At 36.9% G+C, this 24,229-nt stretch overlaps 1 protein-coding gene across 22 annotated transcripts in view; it reads right to left on the bottom strand.

Annotated features, from left to right (window-relative positions):
* Window positions 1–24,229, bottom strand: part of AVL9 (AVL9 cell migration associated) — an 84,427-nt gene that overhangs the window by 40,912 nt on the left and 19,286 nt on the right. For all 22 annotated transcript variants that reach the window (XR_004628407.1, XR_004628404.1, XR_004628410.1 and 19 more), the window contains exons 2-10: window positions 21,060–21,180; window positions 19,266–19,351; window positions 16,791–16,862; window positions 13,524–13,613; window positions 12,148–12,214; window positions 10,929–10,969; window positions 9,742–9,780; window positions 4,761–4,830; window positions 3,704–4,242 (exon numbers count right to left, since the gene is read on the bottom strand). Coding sequence is in view for 2 of the 22 variants with exons in the window: in XM_034670155.1 (XP_034526046.1) it covers window positions 3,704–4,242; window positions 4,761–4,830; window positions 9,742–9,780; window positions 10,929–10,969; window positions 12,148–12,214; window positions 13,524–13,613; window positions 16,791–16,862; window positions 19,266–19,351; window positions 21,060–21,180 (1,125 nt within the window). In the remaining 20 variants the exon portion in view is untranslated. The remainder of the gene's footprint in view (window positions 1–3,703; window positions 4,243–4,760; window positions 4,831–9,741; window positions 9,781–10,928; window positions 10,970–12,147; window positions 12,215–13,523; window positions 13,614–16,790; window positions 16,863–19,265; window positions 19,352–21,059; window positions 21,181–24,229) is intronic.

The following is a 24,229-nucleotide window of genomic DNA, read 5'->3' as shown; positions in this document are numbered from 1 at the left end:
CTGGGAACTCATACCCTGTTATAGGAATGGTGGAAACTGTCAGAACCACTTCAGTAAACAACTGGGAATTCTAGTTAAGCTGAAGGCACCCATTCCACAAGATCCAGTATTCCTGCTTTTAGGTACTGACTGCTATAGAAACTCTGGCATGTGTCTAGCAAGACTCCTGAAAAACAATTTCATAGCAGCATTATCTGTACAGCCAGAAATTGGCAACAACGCAGACGTCCATCCACATAATTGATAAACTGCACAACAGCTGAAATGGAAAATTACATAAGAATAATAATACACAGTATCATGCAAAAACATGAATGAAACTAAAAACAATGCCAAGAGAAAAAAATTATGATTCCATTTAAATAAGATTCATGAACATGCATCTGTAACTTTTTGGTTAGCCAATCAAGGTATCTATCTGTAGATAACCTAAATTTGAAAATGAAGCAAACCAAATATAAACTCAGAAGCAATACTTAAATGAGATTAATACATGTGGCAGATAAAGAAGTCTGGTTTCTAACTACATATATTTTTAACTTTTTCATAGATTTGTTTTACTAAAAAAGTTACAAACTGAAATTAGGGTTTTTATATTAAGTAATCTTCTGATAGAGGCAATATATATTTAAAACACTGAAGGTACCAGATATATGTAATTAAAAAAAACAAAAACAAAAAACAAGGGGCTCCTGGGTGGCTCAGTTATTAAGTGTCTGCTTTCGGCTCTGGTCATGATCCCAGGGTCCTGGGATTCAGCCCTGCATTGGGCTCTCTGCTCAGCAGGAAGCCTATTTCTCCCTCTCCCACTCCACCTGCTTGTGTTCCCTCTCTCGCTTTGTCTCTCTCTGTCAAATAAATAAAATCTTAAAAAAACAAAAACAACCAACCAAACAAAAGAAGAAAAAAACACCAAAAAACCCTTAAAAAGCCCCACAAAAAACTGAGGCACCTCAGTGGCTCAGTTGGTTGAGTTTCTGACTATCGGTTTTGGCTCAAGTCATGATCTCAGGGTCATGGGATTGAGTCCCACATGGGGCTCCACACTCAGTGCAGAGTCTGCCTGAGATTCTTTCCCCCCCTTCTGCCCCTCACCCACCCCTCCACTTGTGCTATTGTTCTCTTAAGATAAATAAGTAAAATCTTTAAAAACAAAAACCGAAACTAAGAATCTAATCTTTTTTTTAAAAAAGTAAAAAACTCAAAAATAATTTTTTTAGTGATTGCCTAAAATCATCTTCCCTATCATACCTCACATACTAAAAATAAAAATCCTTTTTATTCAGTCAGAGTTACTACAATTGAGGTGACTTTTCATCAGAGCTCCATTAATGGTAAGATCCGACTAATTTTTACCAAATAATAAATACTGCCTCATAACTGGAAGACAGGAGGCAGAAGCGGACTCATGAGACTAAAACAAGTGGGAACCTTAACTCCCAGGGCTCTAGGCCTTCTGGCCGGTCCTACTGTAACTGCTTTGCTCCAGTGTGTAGCCAATTCCAGGATTCTTTCAGTAGTAAGCTAGGGAAGATTTAAAATCAGGGAAAGACATAAGGAAAGCTCTTAGGATTCTTTCACATCTGAAAATAGCTACCCCAACTCCTCTTAAGCTTTTTTTCCATTTCCCTCATTCTCCACCATTTCTCTGGTTTTAAAGTGGTATAGTCCAGCAGATCACACATATCACACAGGAGAGTTTTCTAATTTTCCTCCTTCTCTTTTGGTTCCCTTAGTTCCTTCCCTTCCCCTTATGGGCACTGGACCTAAAAGATGCCTCCAATCCCATCTTCTCTCCCCTCTGCATCCCAGTTTCTTCCCTACACTTCCTAAATCAGCTCTCAGGATAGGTTCAAGCATATTTTCGCATCTGGTATCTACAAGTACTGACTCAGTAAGGCTCACTTCTAAAACTGACATGAAAGGCATCATCCTCCAGTAATTTCAAGTACTAGAGAGAAGACTGGAAAGGTGGACAGCTGGGGCATCTCTTCTAGACATAAACGTTTTATTATGTATAAATTTGTTTCTGTATATTCATACACTGAATCAGGGGACCAATCAGTTTATCATTCTCTTCAAGGCTCAATATTCTATATTCCCAGGATATTCTCCAAACACCCCGTAGCTTCTATTTTTAAAACTACTTTTAAGCTGTTTGGCTAACCTAATTTCTTCTGTATTAAGTCCTTTATGATCTTCAAGAGGAGAAAAAAAAAAAAGCCTAAAGGCAATTCACTTTTAAGAATATTTCATTGTGTCAATCATATTTCAATTAAAAAAAGAGTATTTCATACTCCAAAGTTGCTGACATAAAAAGAATCAGCACTTGTATTTACAATTGTGACTGAATAACAAACTAGATTTTAATCAGCACATAATAAAACATAAAACCAAAAAGAAAAATATCTGATTTACCATAATGATGGTGTTAAGTCCATCATACATTCAGTAGTGGTATAATGCACACAAACAGAATATTCTGCCAAACATGGTTTATTGGCAGCCCACAAAATGTTTACATTGCTTTAATTCAGCAATCTCTCAGACAAAAATAAAATCCCTCCCCAGTTAATCGCCCTCTTAATATTGCCACATGATAAAAACTGGAGGGTGGATGGTAAAGCAGCCAAGAAAGGGCTTCCACAAGTATAGGTAGTCCTAACATCCATATGTGAGTTCAGAAAACCCATAACTAGTCACTACTAACCAGCAGTTTGAGAGTCCTGAGTTTTCTCCCTAGGTTTCTAAATCCCAGTTTTAAGAAACTGTGCATTAGTTCAATCATAAAACAAATTAGATAATTTCAGAATCCCCCAGCAGGCCACAAAATGAACAAAGCATTCTCTGTTAACTATTCAACAATACTGACTTGGGGCAAATACTTACTGGTAAAGCTGGATAAACCCAGGAAGAATTTATCATAGAGGAAGAAATACATGTTCAAGTCAACACTACCCATCTTTCTTTTCCCCATAAAGTCTTACTTCATGCATAAAGGACAGTATTTAGAGAAAACCGTAAAACTTCGCTCTAGTTACCAGGAAGATGTATCTGTCTTTCATGGTAGACTGCAAGATCATAGATATAAGAATTTAGAATTTAGTATGGTACCTGGCATATGTGACACTAAGGTCACAGATAACCGGAGCACTATACATTTCAGTATGTATTTTACAGTTTTCCAGGAAAATTTTCAGACCTGAAAGTATGTTCAACATTACAAGTTAAATTCTAAAAGGGTTGTCAGGGTGCACCTGGGTGGCTCAGTCAGTTGAATGTCCAACTCTTGGTTTCAGCTCAGGCCACGATCTCATGGGTCATGAGACTGAGCCCCAAGTCGGGCGCCATGCTCAGTGGGGAGTCTGCGTGAAGATTATCTCTTTCTGCCCCTCCCCTACACTCTCTCTCTCAGAAAAATAAATAAATCTTAAAAAAAAATAAAAGGGTGGTCAGATTCTTTAAGGGCCTTAATAAGGAACACCAGGGGCACCTGGGTGGCTCAGTTGGTTAAACGTCCTATTCTTGATTTTGGCTTAGGTCATGATCTCAGGGTTGTGAGATCAAGCCCCACGATGAGCTCCTGGCTCAGTGTGAAGTCTGCTCGAAATTCTCTCTCCCTCCCTCTCTCTGCCCTCCCCCCATTCGTGTGTGCTCTCTCAAATAAATCTTAAAAAAAAAAAAAAAGAACACTAAACTTTACCTTTGTGAAGATGGCCAGGGGCATGCCATATTGGTCCTCTTCCAAACCGGAAATTAGGCCTGGTATCAGAACCATCTGGCCCGTATTAGCTTGAGGTTGTACAGTAATCGGAGGACTGTCTGAGGGCACAGACTCCTTTGGAAATGAGTCTGTCTGTTCTGACCCCACCTGTTCCCTTTCTTTCAAGGTGGGGTCCTCTAAGATGCTAGGATCCAAGGTCTCCCAGTCACTTTCTGAGGACTCTGGAGATGGGCGAGAAGGAGGTTTCAAATATTGACTGGTATCATTGGGTTCCTGTCCTTTGCTGCTGTCATCTTCTACTTGGAGCAACGGTTCTTCAGTCTTGATGCCAGCATCTCCTCCATGGCTTCCTGTCATGATTTTCTTAACAGTTCCTGAGTTGGCATTTGAAATGTTGGGAGCAGACATAGAAACTAAATCATCTGCAGGGGGATTACTTTCATGAAGCCCAGCATCTTCAGACATACTCTTTCGGGGTCTGTACTGAGAACAGTCACTGAGACCATGTTCAATCATGCCTACAACACATAATATTGGAGAACAGCTTGGTTTACAATAAGGTGGGAAAAGAGCTGCATATTCCATTCTAAAGAGTGGAACTCTCCTATTACAGTTTTAGTAAGTTATGCTTGCACACATTTTAATTAAAAAAAAAGAAAAATCTCATACAAAAGAGAGAAACCCAATGACAAAAGAAAATCATGTTAAAATAGAAATGTTATCCCTAGCAAGTCTATCCTTAAAAAAATTTTATCATTGAAAGTTCCAGTACAGGGGTGCCTGGGTGGCTCAGTTGTTGAGCGTCTGCCTTTGGCTCAGGGCATGATCCCGGTGTTCTGGGATCGAGCCCCACATCAGGCTCCACTACTGAGAGCCTGCTTCTTCCTCTCCCACTCCCCCTGCTTGTGTTCCCTCTCTTGCTGGCTGTCTCTATCTCTGTCAAATAAATAAATAAATAAAATCTTAAAAAAAAAAAAAAAAGAAAGTTCCAGTACAACTCAAACGAAAGAAAGAGTTGATACTGTTACCCTCTTACCTGGAAAAAGGGATAATACAGTCATCAGGGCACCCACCAATTTATTCACTGGAGAAATATAAAAGAGAACCTGAAATGGATTAAATCAAAATTAAATTAGAAAATCCATGAGTCTACAACATTAAAAAAGGGGTGGGGAGGTATAGAGAAGGAAAAATTCTTCTTTACATAAGAATAACAGCTAACATAGCATTAATGAAAGAATAAAAAAAAAAATTACCAAGCACCCACCATGATTCAGCTAAAAATTACCAATGGAAGCTAAAGTACTGTGAAAGGTTGCTGGGCAACAGAATATTCACATAGCTTCAAATTTATCATCCCACAGATTAGCTATTAGTTGCAAAGTGAAACACAAGTACCTCATTATGAAGAAAACTGGGGACTACCACTTTAATCAAATGATCAAGTTTCACATCACCAATATTACTACAAAAAGTTATGGGTCTCTTGGTGTGATAACTGAGAAGGACACACCTTAGAGTACTCTTGCCACAAAAGTTTAATCTGAAATTAGCCAAAAGAAAATAATCAGACAAATCTAAGCTTATAACTTGTTTGTGTTCTTTAAAAGCCAATGCCATGCTCCTCTGCTATGGGCCTGCTTCTTCCTCTCCCACTCCCCCTGCTTGTGTTCCCTCTCTCGCTGGCTCTCTATCTCTGTCAAATAAATAAATAAAATCTTTAAAAAAATAAAATAAAAAAAAAAAATAAAAAAAATAAAAGCCAATGCCATGAAAAACAAAAAGAAAACAAAAACAAAAAAAAAAGAGTAAGGTGGTAGAGCTGTTTGAGATTAAAGAGAACTACAAGGCAATACATGATCCTTGGTCCCCAGAGTGAAAGAAACAACCAATTTATAGGACATTATTATAATACCTGAGGAAATTTGAAAATGGACTACATTTCTTGAATGTGAAAATGGTATTTTGGTTATATGGGAATATACTCTTAGTCTTAAGAAATACATACTGGGCACCTGGGTGGCTCAGTCGGTTAAGCATCTGCCTTTGGCTCAGGTCTTGATCCTGGGGTCCTGGGATGGAACCCCATGTCAGACTCCCTGCTCAGCAGGGAGCCTGCTTCTCCTCGCTTGTTCTGGTCTCTCTTCTCTCTTTCTCTCAAATAAATAAATAAAATCTTAAAAAAAAAAAGGAAAAAAATACAGCCTGAAGTTTTTATTTTTTTAAAGATTTTATTTATTTATTAGACAGAGAGAGACACAGCCAGTGAGAGAGGGAACACAAGCAGGGGGAGTGGGAGAAGCAGCAGCAGGCTACCAGCAGAGCAGGGAGCCCAATGAGGGGCTTGATCCCAGGACCCTGGGATCACGCCTTGGGCCAAAGGCAAACGCTTAATGACTGAGCCACCCAGGCGCCCCTACCCTAAAGTTTTTAGGGGTAAAATACCATGACTTTAAAATTATTAGGATTCCGGGGGGGGTGGGGTGGGGGATGAACATATATAAGGCAATATAATGCAAAAGGGGCAAAATGTTAATCTTCGATACAGATCAAGTGTGTAGAAGTTCATCAAAGTATTCTATCAACTTTTCTGTAGGTTTGACATGTTTCAGAATAAAACGAGAAAAGAATCAGAACAGGATTAGATGTTTAAAAGCAACACCTGGAAATTATTAAATTAGTTGGGTAAAACAAGCAAAGATTTGCTTGGGTGAGTTTTTCTTTACTTTTTTAAACAATTAAATCATTGAGGGATACTGAACTGCTATCTGACAGAGCATAGAACCCACAATTATCTATGCTTTCCTTAAAGATGATCTTACTTAAGGAGTGCTTTCTAAGTACAGAGAAACCAAGTATTGCATTAAAGGACATCCTTATTTCATCACATCAATATAAAAATAGTGTACCTGCAATTTGCCACATTAGATAAAGCTATATCATCATAAATGCCACTACATGTAGCTAGGCTAAGTACTATTTTGGAAGACTTTTGTTTCAGATACTTATATCCATGTGTGCCCTGGGTTGCAATGTAAAATACTTTTTATTATGATTTGCAATAGCAAAATTTGAAACCTACAACTCAAGAAGAAAAAAAAAACAAACCAAACCCAAAACCTGATTAAAATGGGCAAAGGACTTGAACAGACATTTCTTCAAGGAAGACATACAAATGACCAACAAGCACATAAAAAGGTGCTCAACATTACTATTAGGGAAATGCAAATCAAAACCAGTAGATACCACCTTACACCAATTAGAACAGCTACTATCAAAAAAACTAAAATATAACAGGTGTTAGTAAGGATGTAGAGACATTGGAATCCTTATGCACTGTTGACAGGAAGGTAAAATGGTGCAGCCACTATGGAAAACAGTATGGTGGTTATGCAAAAAAATTAAAAATAGAATTACCATCTGGTCCAGCAATACCACTTCTGGGTATACACCCAAAAGAAGTGGAGGCAGGGTCTTGAAGAAAATGTATGCATACCAACATTCATAGCAGCATTACTCATGAGAGCCAAAAGGTGGAAGCAACCCAAGTGTCCATCAAAGGACAAAGGGATAAACAAAATGTGGTATGTACATACAATGGATGTATGTACAGCCCTTTTTTAAAAGGAAGGAAATTCTGACACATACCATACATGGATCAGCCTTCAGGACACTATGCTTAGTCAAACAAGCCAATCACAAAAAGATATTGCATGATTTCACTTGTATAAGGAACTCAGAGTAGCCAAATACATAGAAACAGTAAATAGAAGGGCTGCTGTCAGTGGGGAGGAGAACACAGGGAGTTACTATTTAATGGGTACAGTTTTAGTTTTGCACAATGAAGAGTTTGTGAATGGATGGTGATGACAGCACTAACAATGTAAATGTACTTAATGCCTTTCAACTATACACTAAAAACTGGTTAAGATGGCAAACTGTGTTTCGTGTATTTTACAACAATTAAAAACTTTTTTAAAAAGTTAAAACATTGCATATATAGTATGTTAGATTCATTCATTTTAAAAATTACCTTTTTTCTCTTTGAAGAAGAAATAGATATTCATTACAGAAAACTAGAAAAATACTTCCTTCTTAAAAACATAACCTAGGGTCACTTGGGTGGCTCAATCAGTTAAGTGTCTGACTCTTGATTTCAGCTCAGGTCATGCTCTCAGGGTCTTGAGATCACGCCCTGTGTCGGGCTCTGCACTCAGTGTGGAGTCTGATTGAGATCCTTTCTCTCCCCTTCTCCTTTTTCCCTTCCCCCTGCTCATGCTCTAAATAAATAAATAAATTAAATCTTTAATAAATAAAAATACAACCTATATTCTCACCAAATTGTTGATGTCTTTCCTTCCAGTCTCTTTTTAATGAATATATATTTATTTATAAAATTGGGATCACGGGCTTGATATGTACTTGGACAAGCTTTCACTTAACATTCAATGAAACATCTTTACAATAAAAAAAAAATCTCAGAATCTCTTTAGTCATTTGAAATTATATATAACATACAAGATGAGCCAGTACTTATTCACTGATAACTCATTATTCTGTGACAGAATGATTTAGATGGAGCTTTCTGTCCAACTCACATTAATTCTGGAAAATAAATCTCTAAGAGAAGAACTACTGGGCCAAAGGAATAAACATTTTTAAGGTAACAAACCACACTGGACATTGCAAATGGCTGACTTTCCAACATCCATTCCACCCCTACTACACTTAGCACAGTAATATGGTATATAAAACTGGCCCCAGATCCAAGGGCAGCTCCTGGTTGGTCTAAACCAGAGGTCAGAAAACTTTTTCTATAAAGGGTCAAATACTAATAATTCTTCCTTTGCAGCCGACATATATGGTCTCTGTCACAACTACTCAATTCTGCGACTATAATGCAAAAGCAGCCATAAGCAGTAAGTAGATGAATGGGTTCCAATAAAACTTTATAAAAATAGACGGTGGGCCAGATTTGGCCCTGAGACCTAGTTTATACACCCTTGATCTAAAATCATGGCAATCCAATCTCTTTGTACTACAGAATGGTCTGGAACCCAAATTTAAACTAATATATGTACTTCTTTGGCAACAATTATTTGTTCACTCCAAGCACATGGCCTCATGGGTCTAAACAAACTGCAAAGGAAGATTATTAAATGGTTTGGGAATAGGTATTATCTCTACCACCAATACCAATTATTATTTTTTTTTAAGATTTTATCGGTTGAAGATCTTATTCACTTATTTCAGAGAGAGAGACAGAATGCGCCAGCAAGCAGGGGGAGGCACGGGGCGGGGGCTAGATGCCATGACCCTGAGATTATGATTTGAGACGAAATCAAGAGTCGGCCACCTAACCAAAGTGAAGAGTCGGCTGTTTAACTGACTGAGACACCCAGGCACCCCAATTTATTTATTTATTTGAGAGAGAGAGAGAGCACGTGCCAGTGGGGGCAGGGGCAGTGGGAGGGGCTCTCAAGCAGACTCTCCACTGAGCACGGAGCCTGACTCAGGGCTGGATCTCACAACCCTGAGATCATGACCTGAGCCAAAACCAAGAGTCTAACACTCAACTGACTGAGCCACCCAGACACCCCTCTACCACCAGTTATAATTGAGAGAGCATACAGACCAATTACTGTTGGCAGTTTCCCTACACTACAAGGGAAACCAGGCGCAGGATAAAACTAGCACAGCAGACGGTGGAGCAAAGAGGTGGAAAAAAATCTCAATACTTAATTATACAGTAGAACCATTCAATCAATGAGCCATGAAGTCTGCAGTAACCCAATAAATTTCATTATTATTTAAGTCCATTTAAATTTGTTACTATCAAATTGCCCATAGAAAAGACTACACAAATTTATATTCTATGGTAGTTAACAAGAATATGTGTTTTGGTCTACAACAGTAGGCAAAAAAGTATTCATTTATACTTTACCATTAGTTTTAATTTTGTATAGTATTTAAGAAATGTCAACACATGTTAAATATTCCATTCCGTCAAATCTCACCTTTTTTTCAAGAAGAATTAGTTTAAACAGGATTAAGACCTAAAGAAGAAAAGATACTGTATTAAAATAAGAAACTCAAGCCTATTATTCATTTGCCTTTTCCCTTCCTCAAACATAACCATACATCATTTAATCAATAATATTAACTACAGTGCTTAAAACTGCATTGAAAATTACAAACTTATACTGAAAAATTAAAAATTATGTATTAATTAAGAATGACTTAAATCTCTTTTTTTTTTTTTTTTAAAGATTTTATTTATTTATTCGACAGAGAGAGACAGCCAGCGAGAGAGGGAACACAAGCAGGGGGAGTGGGAGAGGAAGAAGCAGGCTCACAGCAGAGGAGCCTGACGTGGGGCTCGATCCCACAACGCCGGGATCACGCCCTGAGCCGAAGGCAGACGCTTAACCGCTGTGCCACCCAGGCGCCCCGAGAATGACTTAAATCTCTTAACAAATAGTGGTTTTTTTTTTTTTTTTAAGATTTTATTTATTTATTTGACAGAGATAGAGACAGCCAGTGAGAGAGGGAACACAAGCAGGGAGAGTGGGAGAGGAAGAAGCAGGCTCATAGCAGAAGAGCCTGATGTGGGGCTCGATCCCGTAACGCTGGGATCACGCCCTGAGCCGAAGGCAGACGCTTAACCGCTGTGCCACCCAGGCGCCCCAACAAATAGTGGTTTTTGGAAGGAGTTACGTTATTTTTGCTTGAAATATCTGCAAGCTCCTTCAAGGGCAGGGACCAGGGCATTCACACAGCAGATACTCAATAAATGTGTGCAAATGAATGATCAATGTGTGTATGTTCCAGTCATATCTTTAATAATAAAGATCAGAAGACATAGGTATAGATATTTTATTACAAATGTTTCACTCTCAGAGCAACATATAAACTACTCTGCAAGATTAAAACATGTCCCTTTCCACTCTAATTTCATGACATCTGAAATTACAGAGAACAGAAAAAGTATCCTCTCCTGCACAGAAATAGACATTCCTATACTTTTAAAAACTTCTATCCTATAAGCTCTACCAACATTTTCAACTTTTATCATTATAAAAACTGTCTTAGAAGAACTAAAATATGGCATGCCACCATCTATATTTGACCTTGCAGCATACAGAATTTGCTCAGGGAAATGACCACAATTTGAGTACATTACAAATTAAATTAGGTATCATACCTTGTGTCGAAAATGAAGCACAAGATCTCGAGGAGACAGACCTACAATGTTAACAAAAAAGCTAATCAGTAATGACAACTTATGGATTTTGTCAGTTTCTTCCCATCAAAGGAAAGGTAGGTAAAAATAGGAATGGTAAGAATATGCAAATATTAAAATATTTACATAATATTTGATTATGTACACACATACTCAGAATTTATCAAGTAACCGCTAACAGTCAAGCACAGCATGGTCCAATAGAACTTCCTACAATAATAGATATGTTCTAAATCTGCACTGTTCAATTCAGTAGCCACATAGGGCCAATGAACATTTGAAATGTAGTAAGTGTACTGACAAAATGACTTTTAACTTTATTTAACTTTTATTAATTCTAATCTAAGTGTAAACAGCCACATGAGGCTAATGGCTACTGTTGCGGACAGTGTAGCTCTAACATTTTCTCCCCATTCTACAAATATCTTATAAATTACACAAGTTTAGAAATAATGAAGCTTATACTGTAGTGGCAATCATTTGAACATGGTTTTGGGTTAACGTACTCCATGGTTATTTCTAAATCATAGTCTTTTCTGATCATCTGCCATAGGACACGAGAAATTAGAGAAAAATATATTCTCAAGAGTTTTGTAACCAGCTTATGTTATACACAGGATTATAAAAGGGAACTACACAGTCTGGCTACTTCATGCTAAAATAGGAATTGAGTGAACATAAATCACTGTGTGATACAAACTTAGTTTCTCATCATGAAAAGGGTATTTATTGAATGCCTTTTGAGTATCTTGGACACCAGTGAATATTCTGGATTATCAAAACAGTATAAATCTAACAAAACCCCCAACTTGAAAAATCTTAGGATAGGAAAGAGCTGAGCAGATCTTGCTCTCTTGTTCTTCCTCTCTGTTATAACAGGGAATTGACTTGGTCAGCATTACCATAAGAAGAAGAAAAAACTTCATTATTCTGAAAAGCACAAATGTGCTTTATACAATAATAGTTCTAAATATTGCTACAATTATGTTATAACCTTTCTCAATAGAAATAAATACTGGCTAAGAAGATATTTAAGGAAACAGCAACATCAAACACTGAAGAATTTAAATTTAGATCCAATACAGAAATTCCGCTTTGAGTATGAGTTTTACATGCAACTTGGTTTACCAAACGTAGAGAAATTAGGGCATTTCTTCTGATTTGTATAAAAGCTACTTACCAAGATATACTTGGGATCCTTCTAATGAAGTTCCTCCCAAGGAACTATTCATATGCTCATAAAGCTCCTATAAAATATAGATTCAATTTAGAACATTTTACAATCATTTCAGACACTAAATTAGAAGTATGATGACCAGGAAAAAATCGGTTCTCTAACTGAGGCAGTTGGTTTTGCCAGTAACAATGGAGGTCTTTCTGAAACCTCACCAGTTTCCAGCACTCCCTTCTTCTCTTCCTCTTCATTTTAAAGCTTTGTTCACTCATATGGTGGTATGGATTCTAGGCTAAGTTCCCTCTACTTTCTTGCTAAACATCTAATTGTCCTATACTCACTAAAATCCAGGAGAGAGCCATGTTCCGTACATTCATGGCAGCCCAAATAAAAACATGCTATCCATCTAGTCATATAGTCTGGATTTTTTTTTTTTTTTGCTTTGGGAGATTGGAACCAGAAGACTGATAAACATATTATGCAGTACATTAGTAAGACAAGCAAATTTAGAGAAGCAATGCCATAGCAAAAGAGCTACTATCCATTAAGGGAAACACTTATGTTAATTATAGTCCTTTGTAGTCATTATTTCCTAATAAGAGGCAGTTTGGTTAAATTTAATAAATATCAACTGTACATTTTGGGCAGCTTCCTCACTTTTCAATGTTATTTCCTTTTCTTTTTTCAATTTGCAAATCTTTGTGTTTTTTTTTTTAATTTTTATTTAAATTCTAGTTAGTTAACATACAGTGCAAGATTGGTTTCAGGAGAATTCAGTGTTTCATCACTTACATACCACACCCAGTGCGCATCACAACAAGTGCCCTCCTAAATACCAGGCACCCATCTAGCCCATCCCCCACCCACCTCCCTCCACCAACTCTCAGGAGTTTGTTCTCTATCCTGAAGAGTCTCTTATGGTTTGTTTCCCTCTCTCCCTTGTTTTCCTCCCCTTCCCATATGTTCATTTGTTTTGCTTCTTAAATTCCACATATGAGTGAAATCATATGGTATTTGTCTTTCTCTGACTTCTTTTGCTTCAGCATAATACACTCTAGCTCCATGCATGTCATTGCAAATGACAAGATTTCATACCACATCTTCTTTATCCATTCACCAGTTGATGGACATTTAGGCTCTTTCCATAGTTTGGCTATTGTTGATAATGCTGCCATAAACATTGGGGTGCATGTACCCCTTCAAATCCGTATTTATGTATCCTTTGGATAAATAGTAGTGCAAATGCTGGATCATAATAGGGCCAATGTTATTTTTCAAAGAAGAATGTCTTTCTTAAGCTAACAAGATTATCTTCATAGTATCAACAGATTGATTCATGAATCTGTTTTCACCCAAATATATCTATAGAGGGATACAGTTACCTTTAGAATGGAAATTTGGGAAAAATCCTTCTCTTCAAAGTATGCATGTGTAATGAGCTGAAGTTTTGCTTGAAGTAAGCCATAGAGAGGCTTAAAGAAAAAAAAACACTGTTAGTTTGATAATAGTAAAAAAACAACTTACAACTTTGTAATTGAAGAAAAACTAACTTCAACTTTAGTATCTTATTATTCACAGCTAAAAGCTGTTAAATAACCCGTTTCAGCTCTATGGCTGCTATCAAAAAGTGCCCGACACACTTGGAGTACAGTGGTTCAGAGTGGGCACTGGATCTGCTCTATCACTCAGCCACATAACCCCAGGCACTGAACCTCTCCACATCTGCTTGCTGCTGTGAACACTGGCATATGAAAAGACAGTACATCTTAAGGGGTTGTTTCCAGAATTAAATGACACAGGTTAAGAGCACTCTGAGCGTCTGGCACATGTAAAGCACTTTAACATTAGCTATAATAAAATTTAAAACATTCTAATTCTGCACTGTTCTGCTGGTTTGTGTTGACAATCATCCTTATAATAGCCAGTTCTTATATCTAGTTGAACATTCACAATTTAAGTTCATTTCCCTTTTTTGTCCTCTATGGAGGCTTGGAACAACTAGTTTGTGTCTTTTATCAAAATATTCTTTCACATACTTCAACAAAATTATTCCCTAATTCTTATTTTTATTTAAGACCCTCTTCTACTATTTCCATCCTTTTTATTTTCAATGTTCTTTTCTAAATGTTTCCTGATTCTGTGTCCTTCTTAGAATGCAAAGACTACGTTGTATATATACTCCAGTTAATTAAAACAATACCAGAAGAGTTCCCTCCAACCAATATCCTTGTTAATATATCATTACCATCTAAAGTATCTAAGTATAAAGTCATGTTTTATATATTTCAAATATATATGTATATTTTCATATATTTTTATATATATAAACTACAATGCACCATGAAATACCAAACCCTTTTGCGTGAGCTAGCTCTCTCTATCCCCTATGCCTGTTTAAAGACAGATAAAACCTGATTTTCTCCCCGATTTTATCACTTAGTAGCTTTATGAGAGCTAGGTATTTTTTCTCTCATCCATCTTTATTTGTAAAATGAGAGCAATAAATACTTACATTTCCCTGTTTTTATATGAAGAGTCAAATGACAATTATATCTAAAAAGTGTCTGGTATAGAATTAATACCTAACATACAGGAACCTGATGAATGGCATTTATTGTTATTATAATTTTCCTTTGAAGAAAGATTATTCAGGAAGTCTTTCAACATGCCGCACTTGCTTTAATATCTGGTACTCCTATACTTTAATCATCTGGCCCAGTATAAAAAAATATTCACTGATTTCTATTTTTCAGGCTACCCTTCTAGAAACTATCTAGGTGCAATCTACCAATGTTCTGATATTGGGGTCTTTTACAACCATTCCTTTTTAAGGAGTCTATTCTTGCCTTCTATGTAAAGTTATGCTCTTGGAAGCAATATCTGATCCTCAAAAACTTATTAAGGCCCACAGTATAAGTTATTATTATTCAGGATTTTTTTTAAGCTTAGTAGAAAAAGCCAAAATAAATCCTATTTTGCAAAATTCAACATATATTAAGCAAACTACATTTAAATTGTCTGTGGACATAAGAAACTGGACAAGGCAGGGGCACCTAGATGGCTCAGTCTGTTAAGCATCTGCCTTCAGCTCTGGTCATGATCTTAGGGTCCTGGCATACAGCCCTGTGTCAGGTTCCTTGCTCAATGGGGAGTCTGTTTCTCCCCCTTTCCCCCTGCACCCTCCCTCATGCTCACTCTCTCAAATGGATAAAATCTGAAAGAAAGAAAGAAAAGAAAGAAAGAAAGAAAGAAAGAAAGAAAGAAAGAAAAGAAAGAAAGAGGAAAGAAAAGAAAAGAAAGAAAAAAAGAGAGAAAGAGAGAAAAACTAGACAACACACAAGAAATAATTAAACAAAATTTGGTGACTAGGCAAATGAAATATTCTCCATTCTGATTTAGGTTAATTGCAGAAATGTTTGTATTCAGTAATCATATAGCTATAAGATAATTATGATCGAGATCTGGATTTTTCCGCACAAAGATTTGGGAGATTATATCTACGTGTAGAATTAGTCATTTGGTGTTATTACGCTATTAGTTAAAAAAAAAAAAAAGGAACATTACAAATGATTTAACGAAGAGCTATGAAAAATAAATGTTATATATTTTCTTCAAAAAATAAAAGCTAAAATTATACAGTTGCATCTGATCAACTTGTACACAGATGAAACAATTTTAAAGTATTGTTAATGCACAATTCATTATGTCATCTCTGTTCCTCAAAAATTTTAAATTTTTAGGGGCGCCTGGGTGGCTCAGTGGTTAAGCGTCTGCCTTCGGCTCGGGGCGTGATCCCAGAGTTCTGGGTTCGAGCCCCACGTCAGGCTCTTCCGCTGGGAGCCTGCTTCTTCCTCTCCCACTCCCCCTGCTGTGTTCCCTCTCTCGCTGGCTGTCTCTCTCTGTCAAATAAATAAATAAAATCTTTAAAAAAAATAAAATAAAAGCAGGGTGCCATTGCACAGCAAGAAAAGAAGAAAATCTTTAAAAAAATTTTTTTTTTAATTTTTAAAGATTTTATTTATTTCTGAGAGAGAGTGCGTGTGCGCGCCCACATGAGCAGGGGGTGGGGAAGAGTGAGAGAGAGAATCCCAAGCTGACTTCCTGCTGAGCGCAGAGCCCCACCCAGAGCTCAACTTCACAACTCTGAGATCATGACCGGAGCTGAAATCAAAAGTCAGACACTTAACCGACTGAGCCACCCAGGTGTCCCCCGAATTTCAAGTTTTTAAAGAGCAAGTCAAGGTTACAATTTTTCATAGCAAGAGTCATGTACTTTCATATCATCAGTAAAATCTGAGTGATTATGATATTTTAGTTTTAGTAATATATTATTTATCCAAAGTCTTAAAAACAAAATAAAAATGGATAAATGAAATCTATCAGCTACCTCATTTTGATCAAGTGTCAACCTCTTTTAGAAATACCTAGCTAGGAGATTTCTTTCATCTTATCTAGTTATGGGCAAAGGTGCAAATGAGTAAAACTGCTGAAAGGCAAAAAGAAAGAGGAGATGCACGACAATAAATGAGAATGCCTAATGAATTTTAATCTATTTCCATAAATCTCTTATTCTAATAATGCCTTATTCTCAAGTAAAAATCTGCCATGATTATTTAACAAACGCATTAACAAGTTATTTGGTCTCTTACCAACTTGCTTAGAACACAGACACTTTTCTGAACAGTCTCTCTGGTGACATCTGCTTGCCGTACTTTCAAGGCCTATATAAACAGTCATTATTAGAAATATTTCATAGAAATATTTAAAAATCATTATCTTTCAATATAAAAATAGCAGTGAGACAGAAAAAATTTCTTACATTTAGTTAAACTCCAAATTTATTGAGCATCTCAGAAAATATTTATTGAATGAGTCAGCCAGGAACTTTGTGCCAGAATCTGGTAGGCACTAGGAATGTAACCTTGAGAGAGAATCCCTACTCTCAATGAGGAACTTATTACATGAGGGAGAATACTGTGTGTGTAAGTTGCCACATCCATAATGCAAATCAAATGTCCTTGATTCTGTTTTGAAAATGGGCATCCTTTCAGAGACTACTGTTCCTGGTGAGAAGGGCCTAGTTTAAGACATGACAAAAAATCCCAAGATGGAAGAACTGGCAACAGTTTTGTTAAGGTAGTTGTTCTATGCTGCCTGGAGTTTATCCTGGCAAACTGGTATTGTAGCCCAGCCCTGAGCCATAACTCATGCCTTGATGATTCTGAGGATGACCACCAGAGATGTCTATAGTTCTCTGCTAGTGAGACACAAGCCTTCATTTGATCAACTTCAGATAATTCTGTGAGGAAAGTAAGAACTATTCTTCCCCTCTCTAGTGTACTGCCTGACATCTCCTTAGACCTGTCCTGAGGATCAAGGGGCCTCAGTGTCTTCAACTGACTGATGACTAATGACTAGTCATTAAACCAAGTCAAGAATAGAGCCTTCCCTCAATCTGTTTTCTACCTCTCTGCCTTGATTGGATTTCATCTATCACGGCTCACTTTCATTCAAAGGGAATCAGTCTTTCTCCTATGCTCTAGGGCCTTCTGATACCTGTCTTATCCCTCTGGTTATCAGGTGAAGAAAGAAAAATTTCGAGAAAATGGCAACCTCAACTTCCTGTGGAATGGGTCAGACCCAGGGGGTGAGGAAGACAGGTAGTATGAAATGCCATTTAAAGGCTATGTAGGGCATGTTGATAGCTCTGGAAAATTTTACTAGTGCTTACCAACCTAGGGGATGAGAGTAAAAGGAACAGATTTCCAAGGGGGGGGGGCAGGCAACTCAGTTCATCTCATAGAAACGTACGTTAAGGATAACAGTATATGAAGCAATCAAATGTACAAAGTTATCAGGCTAACTTTTACTCTCAGGTTTATCTTTATCTTTAAATTCAGTTATTCATTCCTCAAATATTTACTAGGTGTGTCCTATATTCCAGGCCCTGCGCACGAAGGGCTGTTTCACAGTAGTAAACTACTTTGGATATGGTGGAATTTGCACCTGCAATTCTTTTTGAAATGGTTCAGGGAAAAATAGAGACACACATGCAAAGCAGTTGTGGTAGAACGCTGACATTTGTTCAGTCTACATGGTGAGCATATAGGTGTTCACCATACAATTATTTTAATTTATCTGCATGTTTGAAATGGTCATTATAAAAAGCTAATGAAAATTTTTAAAAGATTAATTATTCACCTGAGGAAGCTTTTAAAACTTGTAATTGCCTAAGCTCAATTCCCAGAGATTCTAATTTAGTCACAGCAGAAGGAAAGGTCAGGTGTGTATTTAAAAAAAAAAAAAAAAAAAAAAAAAAAAAAAAAAAAAAAAAAGTNAAGTCTCCAGGTAATTCTGGTTAAAAATCACTGTTTTAGAGCAGCGGTTTGCAATCTTGGCTACATACTGGAATCACCTGAGGAGCTTTTAAAACTCCTGATGACCAGAACATTAAATCAGAATCTCTGGGGTTGGGAACCAGGCATCTCTAGTATTTAAAGCTCTCCAGGTGACTCCAATGTACAGCTGAAGTTGAGAAACATTCACTACTTTGAAGTATTAATGATGTCATGATAGGCAAGAGATTTTTACTCAGAGTATCTTCACCACAAAAAAAAAAAAACAGTGCTGCTCAGAAGCAAACCATCATGAAAGGGGAAGCTACCCATCTTGGCTTATGTGAATTTATTAATTAGAGTTATTACAGTAATTCAGGAATTAAGATGGCAGGTAATTTAAGAATTAAAATCTTAGTTGTAGATAATTAAGAGAATATTCAAGTACTTCAAAGCTACTACAAGTACTTTCCACTAATTCTAAACAGTTGCTTAAAGAACAGCACACATTATCACTTCATTTTTCTAAATTATATACCAAACACTGGAAAAAGAAAATTCAAGGACGCTATAAAGTTTAAATAAAGTATTATGAAGACAAATGGATAATTTAGGTATCACTATATAAAAACAATGGACAAAATATTTGATGATAATTATAGTTACCCATGTCTTACAGAAACATTCATGTGAATGAACTGGTACTACTGGGAAAACAACTTCAAATTGTTTATAAAAATCTAAAATAATATCAGTGTTTTTTGTTGTTGTTCATTGTAACTACCATACCTTGGCTTCAATTTGTCGATAGCAGGAGATACCGTATACTGTGGCTCCATTTCCATTTCTGGGTGGCAAGTGAAAAAACACAGTATCTAAGAGATACAAAGAAAAATGTAAATACCAAAGTGAATTACCCTTATTAATAAATAATGTAAACTGAAGTATTATAATAAAGTTAATTACAACCAAAATGATGATGTAACAAGGAACCCATGTCATATCTACTTCTAGTATCATAACCACTGGTTTCTTAGAATCCATCTTACTGCCTTACTATGTACGTTCATTCATGCATATTCTCAAAAGCCCAAGAGGCTGAATTATAATAGGTTAAAATTGAAACTACAATCACTTATTTCATAAAATACTTTATCAAACCATAAGAGACTCTTAATCATAGGAAACAAACTGAAGGTTGCTGGAGGGAAGGGGGTGGGGGGTGGGGTAACTGGGCGATGGACATTAAGGAAGGCACATGATATAATAAACACTGGGTATTATATAAGGCTGATGAATCACTGACCTCTACCCTCTGAAACTAATAATACATTATATGTTAATTAATTGAATTCAAATTTAAAAAATTAAAGAAAATATTTAGATAAAAGAGGTAGAGAATCATACAAACAAAAGGTAACACACGAATCTCGTATAGATCCAAGAAATTCTTGGAATAACTGGAGAAATTTGAACATAAATTAGATATTAGATGATATTATCAAATTACTGTTAAATCCCTCAGCTGTCATATGGTACTGGAAGTTATCCTGAGGAATGACCTTAAGAGCGTATGCCGAAGTATTTAGAGGAAAACTGTCATTTTGTCTGCAACATGATGTTAGACTTTCAAATAGGAGAGGCAAAATTGTACACATACATAAATATAAAGAAAATTTGTGAGATATTCACTATACTATTCTTTCAACTTTTCTGTATGTTTAAAAGCTTTCATAATAAAAAAGAAAAGATTTGCAAGGTTAGAAATAATGTATTTAAAATTTACATTAAACTGCATAGTAACATTTGCTTCATTTCATGAAAATTATTAAGTATTAGGAAGAGAGGTAATTAAACCGAGTTTAATCTGGTGTTTTGGTAGAGTCCATAATGCCGTAACATGTCCTTTGTTGAGCCAAAGCACTCATTTACAGGGTCACAGGAGACTCACTAGAAATTTCACAGCATTGCTTTTACTCTGAGGGTGTTAATATGTTCCTCTTATACGCAAACTGTTTTTTAAAATGATTTGATTTTTAAGTAATCCCTACACCCAACATGGAGCTTTAACTTAGCACCCCAAGATCAAGAGTCACACGCTCTACCAACTAAGCCAGCCAGCCACCCCTTACATGTAAACTTTTACGAAGAGCCCTGCAATAGCAGGCTCCAGGGGTGGTAAAGCAATCCCAGGTGGGCACTGTTGTACTAACCTAGTATGTTTGCAGCTAGAGCCCTAGTCTATTGGTAGCCAATACAGGTAAACCCTTTAGTTTCCCTCTGAAAGGAGTCTGAGGTATAAATGCAGGAAGTGCTACCAGTAGCAGATGTCCTAATCTGGCCACTAACTTTGGCCAGGGCTCCTGGCAAAAGAGTGGCCAACGTTCACTAACATTATCAACATAAGCCCAGCTGCATAACTTCCAGTGAATGACTAGTTGTCTCCAAACAAGCATTGAAATATTTTATGAATAGTCACAAGAAGCCGAAGGCCTTTCATTTGCCAAAATACTTAGAATCTAAGATGTTTTAGTTAATTAAAAAAAAAAAAAGCACCTACTAATTGCTTCATTGTTTACATACCTTCCTGGTAGTTGTGTGCGCCATCTGGTAAGGCAAGGAAGGGCAAATACTTCCATTCTTCAGGTAAAGTGTGGCTGTCATGACCATCTCCTGGAATCAGGGGCGGGTAAGAGAATTCAACCTAAAATAATAAGGAATGTTAGCCAAAAGGTTTTATCACGATCAAAGGGAACACTTTATTCTGATAGGCAAAAATACTTGCATAGACGCCTGTGCAAGTGGGGGGGAGGGGCAGAGGGAGAAACTCTCAAGCAGACTCTCTGCTGTGTGGAGCTTGACACAGGGCTCTATCTCATGACCCACGGGATCATGACCTCAGCCAGTATCTCAAGTCCGCAGCTTAACTGACTGATTGTCTGTACTTGAGGGACGCCTGGGTGGCTCAGGCCGTGAAGCATCTGCCTTCGGCTCAGGTCATAATCCCAGGGTTGAGTCGAGACTCGAGCTCCTTGCTCAGCGGGGAGCCTGCTTCTCCCTCTCCCTCTACCTGCTGCTCCCCCTGCTTGTGCGCTTGCTCTCGTGCTCTCTCTCACGTGTGCACGCATGCACTCTCTCTAGCAAATGAATAAAATCTTAAAAAAAAAAGATTTACTTTAGAGAGATCAAAGAGAGAGTGCGTGTGGGGAGAGGGGCAGAGGGGGAGAGAGAGAATCCCAAATGGACTCCAGATTTAGCTCAGAGCCAGCACAGGGCTGGATCTCATAACCCTAAGATTACTACCTGAGCTGAAATCAAGAGTCCAATGCTCAACCAACTGAGCCACCCAGGAGCCCCCTGGCAAAAATACTTTAAAACTCTGACTGAAAGACGTAAGGATAAGTCACAGTTACTGATGCCATTTGGCATTATCGGCAAACCTACTGCACGTAAGAGGAAAAAAAAAAAAAGGAGTAAAAGGAGGAAAGATTAAGTCTTTTCCCCTTTCTGATTTAAAGATGTTTAGATTTTAATGTGCAAAGGAGGACAGGGGGTACAGTGGTGGTGACTGGATTGGAGATTTACATTTGGGAACTATAGGTTTGCTTCCCATCAGCTGGCTCCCTTGTTCACAAAACTTGTAAGCTCTGAGCTATGTTTTTGATGGGGGGTTGGCAGGAGGATTGAATGGGCAGGCATTAATCAACATTTCAGGTTATTATTATTTTTTTAATATTGAGAATTGATCAATGAAAAGTTCAATGAAATCTCTCCAACACTGTGTCATTTAGAAATAACAAAGTTTTTAGTATACACCCTCAGTTTCTGATTACCCAAGTTTATCAGCATTTTCTCTGTTTCTTGTTATTTCAATGAGACTTTTGGAGAGGAAGGAAGAATTAAATGCATGGGACCTGGATTATCATATTGACTGAGAAGTTCTAGGTGATTTATGTTTGATTTTCTTTCAAAATATATTTATGAAGGAATTTATACTGCATAATGAATACAGTTTTCAACCACACAGGTCCACATATAGGCAAATTTTAATGCAGTACAGTACTGTAATGTATTTTCACTTCTGTATGATTTTCTTAACATTTTCTTTAGCTTACTTTATTGTAAGAATACAGTATATGATACAAATAACATCCAAATATGTATTAATCAACTGTTCATGTTATCAATGAGGTTTCCAGTCAACAGGCTATTAGTAAAGTTTTGGGGAAGTCAAAAGTTATATATGGCATCTATAACCCCTGCGTTGTTCAAGGGTCAACTGTATACATTAAAGTTGGAATTTGGGATTAAGAATCACTTTTAGATCCTACCTTTAATGTGCAAAGATATGATGGCTCATCTTCCCACACCTCAATGGAATGAATCAAGCTGCCACTTGAGTCACATGAGAATTAGAAAAGGGCTTTAAAAATGATTTTTTTAATAGATGACCTAGCTCCATATTTACAATCTTTAAAGATACTAAGAAGGACTATACACTAAGAAGACTCCCTCCCACCCTTGACACTACCACTCTGGCCACCCAGTCATCTTCCTGCCCCCACCTTCAGAAGCAACCACTGTTTTCAGTTTGAAAGAATTTTTAAAAGGTTTGGGTTATGGATGGAATGAATGACTTTTCTCTCAGAGATCAATCATTTAAGATCAATTAGCTGAAGGCTAAATACAGATAATCTCAAATTATATTCTGCATTTTTCTATCTTTTCTACATATCACGGAGGTTTCACATATCGTGTGGAGGAAGGTAGAATGCGATATAGGTAATGGAGACATATTCAAAGCTGATACTATGAAGCTGGTAGTCACAGAGTTTAAAAAAAAAATTCCAATTCAGAATTACTTCAACACCAAAAACAAAACAAAACCTAGAAACAAGGAAATAAATTATTGTATTTTATGTAATCAACAACAAAGCCCACTATACACTTACTTATTAAGAAGTCTTGGTAATTATTACAACATGTTTTCTTTTGGGAAGCCACTAACCTTAATGTATACTATTTATTTAAAAAATGTTTAGTATATACATGCTTTTAAATAAATACAAACATTATGGACCCAAAGTCTCACAAGCCCATCATGAAATATGTTGCTCTTTATGTCCAAAGAGTTTAATCTGAAATTCCAGAAGAAAGTAGTACAACAATGCTCAACCTCTTTCTTGATGGAAATGCAATTTGGAATAATAAAATTTTTACTCATATATTGAAAAACATGAAAAGATTATTTTAATATTTTGTGCTTACAAGAGTATGGAGAAATAAACAGGCTTAGCTATGGGAATGTGAATTGGCAGAAGAGTTTGGAAGGCAATTTGGCAGTATTATCAAATCGATAACACATTTACCTTTTGACTCAGCAATTTCAGTTTTAGGAATTTATCCCACAGATACACTGATATATTGACACAGATATGTACAAAACTGTTCCTAGCAGGACTTATCATCGCATAAAATTTGGACACCTAAATATTCCTAAGAGTGATTACATAAATTTTACTTCGGTTCTATACAGTTGTTAAAAAGAATGTTAGGGGGTTGGGGTGCCTGGGTGGCTCAGTTGTTAAGTGTCTGCCTTCAGCTCAGGTCATGATCTCAGGGTCCTGGGATCGAGCCCCATATCTGGCTCCCTGCTCAGCGGGAAGCCTGCTTCTCCCTCTCCCTCTGCCCCTGCTTGTGTTCCCTCTCTCACTGTCTCTAATAAATAAATAAAATCTTAAAAAAAAAAATCT

Source organism: Ailuropoda melanoleuca, chromosome 1, assembly GCF_002007445.2.
Source record: "Ailuropoda melanoleuca isolate Jingjing chromosome 1, ASM200744v2, whole genome shotgun sequence".
In the NCBI taxonomy this organism is placed as follows: domain Eukaryota; kingdom Metazoa; phylum Chordata; class Mammalia; order Carnivora; family Ursidae; genus Ailuropoda; species Ailuropoda melanoleuca.
This window is presented reverse-complemented; position numbering and strand designations above follow the sequence as displayed.